The 14,839-nt window shown below is 43.9% G+C and overlaps 4 protein-coding genes and 1 long non-coding RNA gene across 8 annotated transcripts; 2 read left to right on the forward strand and 3 right to left on the reverse strand.

The window, feature by feature from the left end:
• The first annotated feature begins 969 nt into the window (after nucleotides 1–969).
• LOC135486563 (dual specificity protein phosphatase 23-like) lies at nucleotides 970–2,671 on the forward strand. The gene is made up of 2 exons (XM_064769438.1): nucleotides 970–1,373; nucleotides 1,753–2,671. The coding sequence occupies exons 1-2, from the start codon at nucleotides 1,196–1,198 to the stop codon at nucleotides 2,127–2,129; spliced, it is 555 nt and encodes a 184-aa protein (XP_064625508.1). The 5' UTR covers nucleotides 970–1,195; the 3' UTR covers nucleotides 2,130–2,671.
• Nucleotides 2,672–2,845: 174 nt separating this feature from the next.
• On the reverse strand, nucleotides 2,846–10,586 carry LOC135486561 (glycerophosphocholine cholinephosphodiesterase ENPP6-like). Of its 4 annotated transcripts, XM_064769432.1 has the most exons (8): nucleotides 10,456–10,586; nucleotides 6,365–6,645; nucleotides 5,835–5,983; nucleotides 5,379–5,541; nucleotides 4,713–5,020; nucleotides 3,717–3,869; nucleotides 3,375–3,474; nucleotides 2,846–3,161 (listed from the first exon to the last, which is right to left on the reverse strand). In XM_064769432.1, the coding sequence occupies exons 2-8, from the start codon at nucleotides 6,615–6,617 to the stop codon at nucleotides 2,944–2,946; spliced, it is 1,344 nt and encodes a 447-aa protein (XP_064625502.1). In that variant the 5' UTR covers nucleotides 6,618–6,645; nucleotides 10,456–10,586; the 3' UTR covers nucleotides 2,846–2,943. The 4 variants fall into 4 exon arrangements, with proteins under 4 accessions (XP_064625502.1, XP_064625506.1, XP_064625505.1 ...); XM_064769436.1 differs by lacking the exons at nucleotides 6,365–6,645; nucleotides 10,456–10,586 and adding an exon at nucleotides 8,634–8,838; XM_064769435.1 differs by lacking the exon at nucleotides 10,456–10,586 and having other exon boundaries at nucleotides 3,399–3,474; nucleotides 6,365–7,663.
• Nucleotides 7,776–11,292, forward strand: LOC135486562 (glycerophosphocholine cholinephosphodiesterase ENPP6-like). Its single transcript, XM_064769437.1, has 7 exons — nucleotides 7,776–8,186; nucleotides 8,465–8,613; nucleotides 8,846–9,008; nucleotides 9,376–9,674; nucleotides 9,951–10,106; nucleotides 10,477–10,567; nucleotides 10,874–11,292. The coding sequence occupies exons 1-7, from the start codon at nucleotides 7,934–7,936 to the stop codon at nucleotides 11,086–11,088; spliced, it is 1,326 nt and encodes a 441-aa protein (XP_064625507.1). The 5' UTR covers nucleotides 7,776–7,933; the 3' UTR covers nucleotides 11,089–11,292.
• Nucleotides 11,293–11,392: 100 nt separating this feature from the next.
• On the reverse strand, nucleotides 11,393–12,578 carry LOC135486564 (uncharacterized). The gene is made up of 3 exons (XR_010446724.1): nucleotides 12,497–12,578; nucleotides 12,055–12,217; nucleotides 11,393–11,725 (listed from the first exon to the last, which is right to left on the reverse strand). It is a non-coding gene; the product is annotated as an uncharacterized LOC135486564 (long non-coding RNA).
• Nucleotides 12,579–12,708: 130 nt separating this feature from the next.
• Nucleotides 12,709–14,527, reverse strand: LOC135485969 (putative stereocilin-like protein). The gene is made up of 5 exons (XM_064768401.1): nucleotides 14,368–14,527; nucleotides 13,841–14,031; nucleotides 13,324–13,482; nucleotides 12,830–13,121; nucleotides 12,709–12,725 (listed from the first exon to the last, which is right to left on the reverse strand). Exons 1-5 carry the CDS (start codon nucleotides 14,465–14,467, stop codon nucleotides 12,709–12,711), a joined length of 759 nt encoding a protein of 252 aa, XP_064624471.1. The 5' UTR covers nucleotides 14,468–14,527.
• Between the last annotated feature and the right edge of the window lie 312 nt (nucleotides 14,528–14,839).

The following is a 14,839-nucleotide window of genomic DNA, read 5'->3' on the forward strand; positions in this document are numbered from 1 at the left end:
ATGGTCTCATAGGGACTTTTTTGTAATCATGCGAGGCCAAGCCATAACTCATTGATTTCTCGGTCCTCACAGTAGGTCAGTGTTGATTCAGCAGTTGTTTTGGCAAAGCCATGTTTTTATGGAGTTTCTGAAACCTAGATCGCTACTCAATAGGCGGCTAGCAAGAAACTACGCATTTACTGTTGTTGCCGACGTATGTATACACTGAACTTGGGATGTGCGTCGGCCCCATGTTGAAATGCCGTCATAGTTGGTGCGTTTTTCGCTGATTTGTGCAAAATTCAACATATCTCAAAAGTTCAATGGTTGAACCCTCGATTTTTTTTTGATTTTTGTGTAGCGTAAGCAACTGTCTTTCATGGGAGAATGGTCACTGTAAGAATTGTTCAGGAAAAAATGTAGGCCTATAACATTTGGGGGGGTTTTCGTGATTGTCCGGCCCAATTGGCAATATTGCCATTTGGGATGGTGAACAGAGTTAGGAGCAAATGCGACGCTTATGATTTATTTAAAGAAATAAAACGCCCGATTTAACATCCTGCAGAATCAGGGGAATCGGGCGTTTCCAGTGATTTACGACACAAATGGGTTGTCCTCATGCATTCACTTTAGAAACGCATTTTAAAATAGATGTTACGTCCTGTTAATGGGGCACGTCATCATCGCGTACATTTGGGAAAAACTCCCTAACGAGACCTATGACAAATTCAAAACGACGACAACGACGAAAAATTGTCTGTCGTCTGCTCCCGGATTTCTTCACATTCATGATTTTTACTCCCATTTTCTGAGCACTTAGAACCCTATTAGAACCCTATAATGGCTAGTTGATGAGTACGTAAGTCGTCTGTCTACTCCTTTATCATACTGAACAACCAACCTACACGTTGCTGGCGTCCATCCATCAGTCAGACTGACAAATCTAGCACCGACTGCATCACACTGTCGACTCGACGTCGTCGACGACATCACATCAAAGTTGATTGCGCCTCTCAACCAATTGACAATTCTACTTCCCCGTGACTCAAACTTTAAAATGATATGTTAATCCTGCACTATCGACCGGGTGGATGGCGCTTGTTCAATGACTTGACTATTCCATTGCCAATGGCATGCCTGCATTTCAGCCCCATACCTTATGCCATCCTTGCTAGATGCTGTTACTGTAGTGGTAGATGATCATGAAACATGCTGAATGGAAATGAAGACAGAAGTCGAGTGTCCTCCTAACTTCTCATGGATCATAGATGGAGTCCTTGCTGCCCTAGCCTTTCCCTCCAAGCAAGGTCACACACAATATCTGGTTGATCATGGAGTGGAGCATCTCGTTTCTTTGACAGCCGAGAGGACACCCAACCCTGATCATCTCCAAGGTAAGGCTATTGCTACGAAGGGGACAAAGAATTGAGCGGTGCCAGCGGTGTTCTCAAATCTCAGCCCTGGAGTGTTCTGCACGGGTATCGTAATCGTATGTCAACTATAAGTTCGATAAGAGAGCCCTGTCATTGCTATCTTCGCCTTTGGGCCCGTTGCCGACTGTGAACTCGAGGACCTAGGTTTTAAGTGATAAGTGAAACCTCCTCTTCTCGTTCTAGCTGCATGTCTTTGATTACCAGTGGAAATAAACTACATTCGACATCGGGGCCACTCTCAAACAGATCTTGGCCTTAGAAACATAGGCTAAGGTACGGTACCATTGCCGGGACTGAGAATTACAGTCTCGAAACCGACGATTTACCATTTCTGTTTCAGGTCTTCAATGGACACACATCCCAATTCACGATTTTATGCCCCCTACCCTGAACCAGATTATTAATTTTGTCGACACGGTGGAGCAAGCGAGACAGAGAAATGAAGCTGTTGCATGTCACTGTGCGATGGGACATGGACGGGCTGGAACAATGATTGCTTGCTACCTTGTGAAGAGCAACCCCGACACATTCACACCAGAGGAAGCAATAAAGGAGATCCGCAGGTTGCGTCCAAAATCTATTGAAACAGAAAGACAGGAAGAAATGGTCTTTCAGTATGCGGAACATTTGAAGACTGACCAACCATGTTTCTCGGGGATTGGGGAGCAGCAGGACATCAAGAAACGGTCAAGGTCAACTTTACATCTTCACAAATAGCAATGGACATGCTGCAAACTCTGACAGTCCAGCCCGATTGATGCGTCCAAACATTTTCATATCACTTGTCTGTGAGAGGAACACATAGGCCTATATATATGACCTGACGTTAGGACAGTTCAGAGGCGCTTGGGCAGCCGGGGGCAACCTAATTTATTTGCCTTGACTATACAATGTATTCCAAAACAGAACATGTAATCGCCTGATAGGTGCATGTTGTGGGCACATTTGTTACGCATAACATGACCGCGACCGGGCTGATGTAATCTTTCATAACATTGGCGACAAGCATTACTAATCATTATCAAGTGTATTGTGTCACCCGCCAGCTTATGAGACACTCTTTACTTCCAAAGCCCCCATGACCGGCCACATCGGTAGGGGCCATCCATAAAGTATGTACGCATCACACTGGGGATTTGAGACAAAATGTACAGCTGTACGCATTCCCCCCAAAATACCCCCCTATACCCCCTCTCCCCTTCAGTGCGTACATACTAAATGGATGGCCCGCAGCGGGCCTCGAACTTCCATTCACGAGGCCATCGGAATCGGTAGTGCATGTGTATGCATATAACATGGTCGGATTTGAATATGTAAATCACTACTATAATCATAGATATGAATATTGAATACAACACGACACATGGGACAGGCTGAAAATGCATCGGTTTGACATGTTAGTTGTTTGGAGTAAATAAGATATGAACATCTGGTTTTAACATTTCTACTCATTATTCTAACAGTGAGTGTGGCTGATAGATACACATTTATTTGAGCGCACCATGCCAGTCACAACATGTCCAACACTCAGCTAGAAATGATAAAATGACACCAACAGAGACAGCGTCAGTAAGTTCAGATGTGTCGTCGGAAGACCAAGGCTCGGCCGGGAGCTCGAGTAGATGGTGATGTCTACCAGGTTCTCCCATGTACCGTTATGCGGTGCTGGCTCGATGGCGAGTATCTTACATACGAGTTGGTAGATGTCGACGGAATTGATATCACTCTGTCTAGCACCTTTTATAAACGCTGGAAAGAGAAATACGTTTTCTTTCAAAGTTTGGCACCATTTCGGTATAAAGGCAACTCTCACCCGATCATGACCACTGATGAGGACGTGATGCCTACGCTAAAATAGAAGAAACGCCGCGAAACCCGCCAATTGCTCAGGTGGCTATGGACTTTCGTCTCTCGTAATCCTTGTACACCTGGTGCCACCCCCGGAAGCGGTGGTTCTCTTACCTGGACCCATCCCCAGGAAGATACCTTTCATGTCGTCAAGATCTGGCAGATACCCATGGTCTCCCATACGTCCGAGCTCCCCTGGTGGAGGCTCCCATATCTAGAAAAAATATAAAAAATTGAGCTCATGACACATAAACATGTAAAATAGACTTACTCAAGCTACATATCATCGGCTTCTTTTCCGCCAACTGCGAACGGGTACTCTGAATAACCAATGAACAACTGGAGCCAGGTGTGACTGTCGACGTCTTAACAGACGGAATGGTGGAGCCTTATATTAAATTACTAGAGCGGTTTGTTACCGTAGTTGAAATTGATGCGTCATGTTGTGGTAGATACCTGGTTGATCATTGTTGATGTATAATATGGTGGATCACAGTAATACAGAATTGGAGCAATTCTTCTGTCGTTACTGAAGTGGTATCTTTCAGGGAAATCTTCCCTCAGGAAGAAATGGACGTGAGGATGGAGGTTCTTTAAGCGGTTGTATATCTGAAAAGATACGAATCGAGCAAACCAACGTCGAAATCGATCATCGTCTTCCCAAAATAAGCAACGCGAGTCTCAAATGCATGATGCAAACCATTGATCGACAAAGCCACTCGGGTTACCTTTGCGTTGGGCTTTTGCGTTGAGTTTTTGTGTCACGAAGCTGGTGTCAGCGTGTAGAAGAAGGATTCTTGACTGCTTTTGAAATAACCATAATTTGGCAAACAATAAGTACAGGTGGACATCGAGCCAGGCAAAGAAAGGTTCTTCCAGGCCGATCAACGAGTCGCGAATCTGTTCTGCCGAGGTTGAACTTCGATTAGCCAGAGGTTAGTATACTCATTGTCATACTAGGGCTGAAGAACTGGCCTCCGTACTATATCACTGGGTTTTCATTTAAAACATGGTTGGACAAAGATAAACTGTCCAGACTATTTGTAGCTTTAAAAATAATCAGCACCAACATATCACTCTTACTTCTTCGGTTTAATAAAAGGTTGGTCACGAAATACATTCTGATATATTTGGTTTGCCAATTTTGGTGCTGCTATTCATTTCTTACTCAATATCACTCTCATTGGAATCTCAAATTCGAGATCTCAGATTATGCATTTTCATAAATTTAAGACTATATTTTGAGACCCTGATAATAGAGTGATATGTTGGCGTGGATCATTTTTGAAGAAATAGTTTGGCCAATTATCTTTGTAATACCATGTTTTAAATGAAAGCCTACCAGAATAGTAAGGAGGCCAGGCGATTCACGTCACATCTTCCGAAAGCATCGATAAGCACCGTCAGTGTGCGGTACGAAAGTAAGGACGAAGAGCATAAAAATGTACTTACAAAGTTTGTCATATTCGGATACTTGGGATATATCATCTCATTCAAGACAAACTTGATACTGTTCACAAACTCCCCTACAGTGAAAGCCTTAGTGATGTCCACGTTACAGTCCCGTCCTGAGCTGTCATAGGCTGACATCCCGTGATCAGACACCAGGATCACATTGACTGAATCGGCTAAGTCCCTGGCCTTAAGCGCGTCCAGGAAGGTGACTAGCTCCTTATCGTACCCGGACACCGATTCATTCACCTCGATAGAGAACGGCCCGAATTTGTGACCCATCTTATCGATGTCTTCAACATAGATACCTATAGGGTTAAAAAAAACATACATTAGTAAAAGAAATAAGGGGATTATAAAGAAATGTTATCTCATGCCAGTAGCATGGCTGACGTTCTATCAAAAAGGCATATGGCGACCTATGGATTTCCTATCTCATCTATCTTGCAGCACAAGCGGTGTGGAACCCTTTTCGAAAGTTGCTTGGCGACGCAGTCAGCAAATCTCAATTCACCAGTGTCACATTGTCACTGGTACAGCCTCCCTTCAGGTCCTCAAAGGTCATTGCTGTTATCGAAGTCATAGCGCTCCATGTCCTCCAAAGTCATTGGGGATCGATCTTACACCCTTCCTTTAGGTTCTCCAAGATAACTGCTGGTCACTTACCAATGAAGTCATACCCTTCTTTCAGATTATCCAACGTCTTTTCAAAGGCGTAGCGGATGTCGATCCTATCCGGGGAGTTAAAATATGGATCACAGAGAGCTGGTGTCACATTCCTAATGGTGACCTCACAGCCTGGCCAGTAGTATAATGCACCCTTCTTACCCTGGGAGTTAAGGAGGAATGCATCAGAAACGAATCGAGATCTCGACTTAATGGCAGTGTAAATATACTTCATTGACAAGAATGGCAATTTTCATCAACTAAAGTATCTCTTTTGGTTAAATAACTATTGATATACATTACTTGAGATGTACTTTACAACTGCTGTTGTTGTCTCGAAGTCACATACGCTGTACGATTGACTAGGGACAAATGGGGGACTGGTGTGGGGCTGGTTGGTTTAAGGTGTGTTATAAGCCGTAAGCGCATCGGTACATGTATGAGGTGATAGTTTACCTGGCGAGTAGCGGTCACCCATACGGGTTCACCATCATTGTAAAAGTGAGGATGGTCATACCCTGGATTGCTGGCGGCGAACCACACCTCGTCATAGAGTGGGTCGTAGAAGTTGTTCTTGACTATCCCATGGTTCTCAGCATATAAACCTGAAATCAAAGGTAATTGCTGTTCAGGAAGCGCTTCCTCTATTAAACTCCGACAGCACCCAGAGAAACAATGACCGATCCTATGGATCTAAGTGAAATAATGGCAGTGGTTGGCTTGACCCCCCCCCCCCCCGGATTCTCGCGATCAGCCTAAATACATCCAGTGACTTGGCCGATTGAACTCTCCCATCCGTTACTATAGTTACTTCTCTTGTTGTGGGTAGCGAAATTTCCTATACCTTTGTTTTGATTTGCCCCTTTGCTCTTTCGAATTCCAATGTAACGCGAATAATGTCGGCTTCATTTTACAGTATCAGGTAAACCCATGGGCCTACTTCCGTGCGCTCAATAACGCCCGTGAGACAAATCTAACTGGCTTACCTGTCATGATAGTGTAATACTGTGGATAGGACTGAGTAGGGAAGGCCATGGTCATCTTCTCCACCCATGCTCCATTCTCCTGGACGTGGGTGAACCCCTCTAACCCAGGAATGTCCAGGTAATCCCATCGGAAGCCATCGTAAAGGATCAGTACCACTTTCCCTCTCGCCTCTCCGTCGGTGTCATAATCCGTACAGAGCACTCCGTAAAGAAAAAGAACTCCTAGTAGATTGGTGAGAGAGTCAAGTTCCATTGTCGTTGATTCTGTAGACTGGAAACACCTTTTACATGAAAAATATCACAGTTCAGAATACATCCAAATCAAATTTATTCATCCCAACTATCCTTTACAGTTACCATTTGCAATGGTGAAGAAACCAGCCTTGGAAACGATCTGAAAATCACTAAACTCCATCCATTACCGGATGAAGAAGCACTGAGCTGATGAAAACCAGACGACAGTTTATCAATGCTAGCAGACGATAGCACAACGTTCAGCAGACGTCAAACCAAACGACGTTCTCTCCTGTGGTTTCGAGTCTCGCATTAGTCAGTTCCGTTTCACCGGGATACTACGCGCTCCAACGCACAGTTGAGAGAGGCACTCTGAGTGAAATTCCCAGTGACTGTGAGAGATGTGCAAAGTAATCTCTCGTCACATGTTTTTTCTTCTTGTTAGCATCGTCGCGTGGAAATAAATCACTGGCAACTGTGTTGATCGAAAAAATCTCCATCACTCGATGCAAGCACTTACTGAAATAACTTCTCCTTTTTCCCACAGTGCGGATCAGTCACAAAAGACTGTGAATCCAATAAGCCTGGCTTCAATGGCGAGTGCATGGTTCTGGAACATGTTGACTCCGAGAGGACGGCATACGAATCAAGCACACCAAGAGCAGCAACAAATCAGCGTGGTGTGAGTGGTTCTACCGCCAGCTTCCCTAGTTTATGATGGTCGTCTCTTGGGGTTCTTCAACCGAAAAAGGCAATCGAAACCCCCAAGGCGTTGACATCGCTTCGCCTCAGTGAGCGAGTGAAGAAGATGGTGCCGGTACTTAAGGTCGAAGGGATTAGGTATCAGACCGACACTCGAATTCATGCAACATAGTTCAAATGTTCAGCTTGTCTACCATCCTGAGATCAGGTTTTTGCTACATTGAAAATGACTGGTTTCGTCGGGATGCTTGTCTACAGGTTCATCATTGGTCTGAGCGTCATCTGTTTGATAGTTACAATAATACTCAGAATCAAGTGTCAGGCACTATATAAAGTCTCAATGATGTTTGCCCGCGGTTTTCTTTGAAGATCATGGTGCTTTACTTGTTTATCATGATATCTCAATGGTTCTCAATGCAATTACCCGTTCCTATTAACCTCTCTTAACTTATTCAAAGAATGCCTGCAAGTACAAACGATATGACCTTGAAGAATTCCTAGGTCAACCATTGTCTTAACTGAATTTACTTTGCAAATGTGTCTTATCGAAATTCTATTCACTTTGATTCCGACCCAGTTTCGTAGACAACAGGCGAGGGGGTGGATGCGGTTACTAGCGGCAACTTGAACAATATGGGTGGAAAGTCAGGGCGTGTTCTTTCTCTGGGTTTCCTTTGCCTCTTTGGTGTGATATTAATCGGAGCTCACGAAGGACCCGACTCGCACAAAGTCGTGTTGATCCTTTTCGATGGATTTCGGTGGGATTATCTGAAGATTAAAGGTCTGGAAGGATTCACCCAGTTCATGGAGAATGGTGCCTGGGTGGAGAAGATGACCATGGCCTTCCCCACGTTATCCTACCCACAGTATTATACTATCATGACAGGTAAGACTAACACGCTAGGTAACCACAGTTCCTCAAAAGATTTCCAAGTCCCGTTTTTTAGTTTTCGTCTGGTACTTCAAAGGCTTGGCAGAGGGGAAGAACACAAATCCTGTCATTTTGGTATTAGCCATAGCCGAGTGGAGTGCAACAGAGCACAGTACCATGAACCTTCTTTGATAGACAGTGACAGTTTTCTCTCGGGTTAGGCCAACTTTCACCATGGCTCTTGTTTGAACACATGTGGAAGGACACCTACTATTACCCTTCTCCATCGCTAGGTCTTTACGCTGAAAACCATGGTATGGTTGGTAACAACTTCTATGACCCCCTGCACAAGGAACCCTGGCTGTTCGCGAACAACCCGGAATACAACCACACACATTTCTACGACGATGGAGAACCGATGTGGGTGACAGCGACCAAACAAGTAAATATTTCTACAGTCACCGTAAGATGCAACTGGCGGAAATCGGTCGAGTCCATGTGGCCGTTCGCTTCGGGAGGCAGACGTGCTATTTCCGTCATGGTTATACACGTGAGACTTGCGTTGTTGAGAGTGATCAGTTGTCAGCAGCCAGTTGACCAAGCATGAAATGCAGGAGAGATTGTTGTCAGGATTAGCCCCGATGATAATGTCTTCAACCATAACATTTTTACAGGATAAGAAGAGTGCATTGTACTACTGGCCAGCCTGTGAAGTCAGCATCCGCAATGTGACCCCCGCCTTCTGTGACGTATACTGGTACTGGCCCAACCAGACCTTCATACATTCAGCCCTTGAAAGTACCCTTGATAACTTGGAACAAGGCTTTGACTTCGTTGGTGAGTGAAAATACCATTGGACTTGATATTCCAAGCTGATATTGTCAAATCTAGATCAAACGACATTAGCTTCATTATCGCCCCTCCTCTGTGGCCGGTATACGTTAGGAGGTAAAAGACCAGGTCTTGGAATATGCTGCCATACGTTGTGAGCAAACACGACACGAACATATCCCAGAGACTTTACAATTCGAGGTCATAAACTTTGAAACTACTTAAGTCTCAGTATCTCCACAAGTTATAACGGGAAAAGGAATGCAACAACAGCAAGGCCCGTAGAGGGGAAGGACAGCGTCAAAAACTAACCACTCTTGCAGACTGTTGAATTATTTCTCCTGAACGTATTTCTTTATCTTTCCTTCACCAGGCATCTATGTCGAAGAAACCGATAAGATTGGCCACAAATATGGACCATTTTCCAAAGAGATCAACGAAACTGTCCGGAACTACGACAAGGAGATGAAGATTTTCCTGGATGGACTGAAGGCCCGGAACCTTTTCGATGAGACCAACGTGATCTTGGTGTCTGACCACGGCATGACGCCTTACGTTGACCAGCCGTATGTGCAACCTTTCGCCAATTTTACCGAGGAGGAATACAACCAGACAATTCTCTGGCACCTTGATTATGGGATATACCCAACTCATCCAAAGTACACAAAGATGGTGAGTGATGTCTTAATTTTCTTTCCGATTTAAGATTACAACACTCGCCAGTCCGAAAAAAAGTAAAAGACATTGGCCTGCATGTACCGACAGGCGCATCCAAATGATCGGACTAAAACGTCCATATGCCTGTGGACAAATCACCGTTTTCATAAACTTTTCACTCTATGAAAATGATTCGATGTTCGACATGACAGTTGGCAACCCTGGCAAGATTGGAATTCAAACGGAGCCTAGTCATCTTCAGGCTGATGTTGCTGAAATGTTCTTTTTCAGATCTACGAAAAAGTTAAGAGTGTGAATGATCCCCACCTGCATGTGTTCCTGAAGGAAGACTTCCCAGACAGCTACCACTTCAAACACGACCGCCGTATCGCGCCCGTCTTGATGTATGTGGACACTGGCTACAAGATAACTTGGAGCCTAAACATGGTAAGCTCATTGTTTGATGTCAGTTACGGAGGCAAGGATGTTGTGGGACGGGGGGAGGAAGGTGCCGGTAATGCTTACACATTGTCATACTGGCGCAGCGTTCCTGAATGTTCCCCATTCATTGCCATTCTGAAAAACTTTCCTCATTGTGTGGGAACGCCAGAAAACAGACCGACTTGTAGTTTCTGATCTAGATGTCTCAATTTTTTTGTCTCGGTGTTCAGCCGAAATGTTACACTAATAACGGAAGAATAAGCAGATGATATCCGTAGACCCGTGATTATGACATTGAAAATTGCGAAGGTAGAGAGAAAATGGATGTTAGATGCAACTCTGGTTAATAACCTACCTCTAAATCGTACATTTCCAGACCACTAAAAATAATACAGGTGGCAAAGCTAGCCATGGTTTTCTCCCAGAGACATCGGACATGAAGGGACTCTTCCTGGGAATTGGACCAGGTATAGTATTCGACAAGTCCAACCTCCTTCAGTTTCATCATCATCATCATCATCACCGCGGAGCCATGGCCAAGACTGTGAGGCCTTTGCCATTTTTGTCGTATGAATGAAATCGACCAAGTCCACAGCCATTTTCTGTAGTCATCGGTTAGTTTCTCTATGTAGTTCCTCGTAACATTGCACAGGCATATGTCCATTGTTCGTGATGTTGATGCACTTATACATGTACTGTAGTATCACGGTGGCCGGCTGACATTAATTAAAACTTTAAATTATCTCATGTTTACATCACACATTCCTCTCCAGATTTCCTGAAAGGATCCAGACAAGCCAACATTGACTCTGTCGACATCTACCAACTCATGTGCAAGATGCTGGGAATCACCCCTGCGCCGAACAACGGAACCTGGAGTCACGTTACTGGTATCACAAGATTCAACGGGGTTTCTACTTCTCATGATCAGTTTGTTGGTTTCATGATGGTGGCTGTATTCTGCTTGATGGTGAACCTTTGGATATGACAGAGCTCATGTCATTGGGAATTGTAAACATATTCTATACGACAATTGATATATTTATTATCATAGATATGACTTGTTGCAAAAACAACCGGACCTTTCGTAAAGTAAAATTTATGTAACACTACATCATAACTGCCGCATTAACGACGACGTGAAGACAATAATATACAGTTAAACAACAAACGATAAAATGTCCAATGAAAACGCAGTCTATTTACAAATTATTTGATCATTTCAGCCCGCAATTCTTCCAGAATCTACATAAATTCCATATCAACGTTGTATAAAATTATCCTTCCCATTTTCCAAATACATGTACTATAAAGTGCAAACCGGTATCAAATTTTATCACAATTTATATCATGTTTACAGTGGTATTTTGTTTAAGGAGACCAACTGAACGCCATTCCTCTGTCCTCTTTCCTGGCTCTATAATCCACCTCGTCGAGATTTTTATCACTTTTCATCCTTCCTTTCTCAGCAAAAACTGCTAGTAGTTCCGTCTATCAAAGGCAAACAACTCGATATCAGTATCATCAAAATATAAAGCGCAGATTCTCTTAATAGTCTGAAAGCATCTTCAAGTAGAGGGAAATGGTAACAAAGATGATGGTCTTCAAACAGACTTCCAAATACCCTGAAAGTAAGCAAGGGTGCAGTATTAAACCAATGAATATACTAGTATGTTTGGGCTGGTGTAATGAATTATCCTAGGTTTCGATAGCGTTGGGTAGGTACATCCTGCACTCCCTGAGCGATGGTCGGTGTTGAGTATTGCATGAAAAGTGTGGAGTCAGTCCGTATAAGTGTTGTAAGGTGATGCCCCCACCCAAGTTTACCGGCTTCACGCTACCACAATCGGAGCCACATCGAAGGAACCTCACCACCACCTGATCCGTCCTTTATCGTCATCGTCAGGGTCAACCTTCTTCTGTGAGGGACAGAATGCCAGATTGAGATACAAACCTGCTGCAGCTGAAGCTTTTCTGGCCTCCGCCATCGGCCTGAATGTCACTGATAGCGCCATCTGCATCTGCTCATCAGTCAGGTGAGCGTCTCTGAGTTGTTCCGGAGTCAGTGTGTTGAATACCGCGGGAGTCAGTAAAGCCATCGAAGATTCTGGTATCGCCTATCGATGGATTTAAAACAAAATGGATGGGTGTATGCTGCGTTCAATCGTAGCCCAATGTCATGTCAATAGAGTGAGCGGTGGGAAGGTTCTTCATGAAAACATGAAATTAGTAAACAATATTTAGCAAAAGTATTAACACGAAGATTATTCAAAACCATGCAGCCGCCTATTTGATAACCTTAACGAGATGTTCTCACAAAAGCCTTCATGTCGACATTGCCAACTCGAAACCTTTGATTGTCAGAAAGTGATTCAAAGAAGGAAAGTTGACTTTACCTTGATCGCTGACGGGGGAATTAAAGCAAAGATGTATTCAGGTATACAGTTGAGTTTATCTCCAAGCAGGGCTAAGGTTACTCCTGGGACTGGAACTGAAATGTTAATGGTTGGAGATGGCGACAACTCAGTACAATTCCAAAGACAGGGACTTCTGTTTAGCAGTTGTAGTATATGATCTCCTGTTGTCAAGATCAAACTGGACAGAGACCTCAATCAATCACCATGGCTAGTGAATGCAATTACTCGAACAAACTCCTGCTAAAGATGCACACATAGCTGAGACAAGCTGAAATGATTTAGCGAAACTGGACTTCGCAAAAGCTGACTTACCCATTAAAATACCCACATCAGATATGGTAGAACATGTCCATTTGGCGACAGGTCCATAAGCGGCTGTCCTTGTTGCCAAATCCAGTAAAGCCTTGACCTTTTGGACCGGACACGCAGTGTAGGTGCCCACTATCACTGAAACTTTTCTGTAAACTGCTGGATCTATCGATTCGATTTCGTACTCCATAAAGCCACACAGAACTAATCCCAGGCTAACTATGGCCTCAGTGGATGAGTTTGATAACTTGAAGTATGGATTTAAAACTTTGTATCTGTCTGCTAAGTGTACCAGCTAAAGTGATGAAACAAAAAAATCACGATGTAAAGGTTAAGCTTTATAAACTTAAGACAATCCTGTGATTGGTACATGACATAACCTGTGATGAAATGACGAACATTTGTTTCCGTAAACTCCCTGCTAAACTAATGCCAAAATGCAGATGAATACAACTTGTAATCCTGTACATCATCTAATCGACGTTGGTTCAGCATACCTTTTCACTTGTCCAGTTCATAGAGGGATTGCCAAGGGTTGTGAGGATATCGAGATCATTGAGGTCAATGCAGCGAAGATGTGACTTGGTGACCGCCGTCAAGATATGTTGGGATGACATGACCTCTTGCGGCGAAAGCTTACAGATTTCGTTGATGTCCTGCAATGATATTTGATGTTTAGCATTTTTCCATTCAGTCATGAAAAGTCATGAAGTGAGGTACTCTGAATGTAGAAGTTCAAGCAGGGAGTCCCTGTTAAAACTGTTTCGTTGTGAACGAAGTGGTTCTCGTCCAAGTTGACCTCAAGCAGCTGATTGAACTGCTTTCGACAATTCTTACTCTGTATTTCATGGGTTTCGTAGCCTTCCAGCTCATGGAAACGGACTTGTTATGAATGGTAATGTCATATGAGTCTGCTATATGTTCGTCTTCGCTGCTTATCGGTGTGCCCTTACCATCCAGTTGAATCAGAACCAGAAATCATAGTCAAAAGTCGAACCCAATCCAGATACATACGGCATTGACTCGGATGAGCAAGGTGTTCTTCTGTGCCTCCGACCACCCGCGGTGAGCGCCAAGGGTACTCAAGCAACTGGCGAAGTTCTCTTTTGGTATACCGTTGAGTTCGTTAGGAGTGATGTCGTGGCTGACCTTCTCAAGATGAGGTACAGTGTCCATGCCGTTGTTACACAGGCGGGATTTGGGATCTCAAAGGTGAAAAGATAATGACCGTTGGAATTGTAGAGAAAGTTTGACGGTCTAATAGTAGAATAGTCTCACAGTTGATCGACCGAATGTAGTGGTACCAATCATGGTCGTCTTCCCATCGAAGTCGGCCAGGCACCGATTCCCGGCCAACAGACATGAGTAGATGAAGCTTTGCATTGTGACTCCATTTTTCATCTTAGAAGATATTGCCTACCATGTTCATTTTCATCTGGCTCTAACTGCTGTCACAGCTCCATGTTTATTCCATAACATCAATGACAAACAACCCAGCAGAAACAATAATGACACACGACGAAAAAAGTAGACCATCCTACCGTTATACCTCCTGAATCTTAGCTCCTGTGGTTTCCGGAAGGCCAGGGAGACGGCGTGGTTCCTTTCCTTAACGAAGTCTGCAGTAGTTGCTCCGAACATCCTACCAATGCATGCAAGACCGCTCCAGATCTCCGCATTGACTTGGGAAATAGTCTGATCCCGAACGTGCTAGTAACAGAAGACAGAAAATGTATGTCATGATCGTGATACCACACAGTCATGACACTGACATATTTGGCAGGGTTATCGTCGAACTGTTCGCGTATATCACGGCGGACACAGCATAGACGCCCTATCTTGATGACAGTGGAATGAAGCTCCGTGACGTTGAGATGTTTCCGTATAAGCGGAGAGACCCGAGGCTTAATGAAGCGCGGATTGACAACAACATAATTGCGAGAAACGTTGGTATAATGAAGGGTTTCAGTTAAATGTTTACCTTCTGAATTGCTGCAAGTGATGTTCTATTGA

The sequence above is a fragment of the Lineus longissimus genome, chromosome 4 (genome assembly GCF_910592395.1).
Source record: "Lineus longissimus chromosome 4, tnLinLong1.2, whole genome shotgun sequence".
In the NCBI taxonomy this organism is placed as follows: domain Eukaryota; kingdom Metazoa; phylum Nemertea; class Pilidiophora; order Heteronemertea; family Lineidae; genus Lineus; species Lineus longissimus.

Coding starts and splice junctions, on each gene's coding strand:
- LOC135486563 (XM_064769438.1), top strand. CDS start 1,196: ATGGAAATGAAGACAGAAGTCGAGTGTCCTCCTAACTTCTCATGGATC. Junction 1,374..1,752: donor CAACCCTGATCATCTCCAAG/GTAAGGCTATTG, acceptor TTTCTGTTTCAG/GTCTTCAATGGACACACATC.
- LOC135486561 (XM_064769432.1), bottom strand. CDS start 6,617: ATGGAACTTGACTCTCTCACCAATCTACTAGGAGTTCTTTTTCTTTAC. Junction 3,870..4,712: donor ATCCGAATATGACAAACTTT/GTAAGTACATTT, acceptor GTATCTTTTCAG/ATATACAACCGCTTAAAGAA. Junction 3,162..3,374: donor CTTCCTGGGGATGGGTCCAG/GTAAGAGAACCA, acceptor TTCTCTTTCCAG/CGTTTATAAAAGGTGCTAGA.
- LOC135486562 (XM_064769437.1), top strand. CDS start 7,934: ATGGGTGGAAAGTCAGGGCGTGTTCTTTCTCTGGGTTTCCTTTGCCTC. Junction 8,614..8,845: donor GGGTGACAGCGACCAAACAA/GTAAATATTTCT, acceptor ACATTTTTACAG/GATAAGAAGAGTGCATTGTA. Junction 9,009..9,375: donor ACAAGGCTTTGACTTCGTTG/GTGAGTGAAAAT, acceptor TTCCTTCACCAG/GCATCTATGTCGAAGAAACC.
- LOC135485969 (XM_064768401.1), bottom strand. CDS start 14,467: ATGTTCGGAGCAACTACTGCAGACTTCGTTAAGGAAAGGAACCACGCC. Junction 14,032..14,367: donor AAGATTCAGGAGGTATAACG/GTAGGATGGTCT, acceptor TTCACCTTTGAG/ATCCCAAATCCCGCCTGTGT. Junction 13,483..13,840: donor TGCTCATCCGAGTCAATGCC/GTATGTATCTGG, acceptor ATATCATTGCAG/GACATCAACGAAATCTGTAA.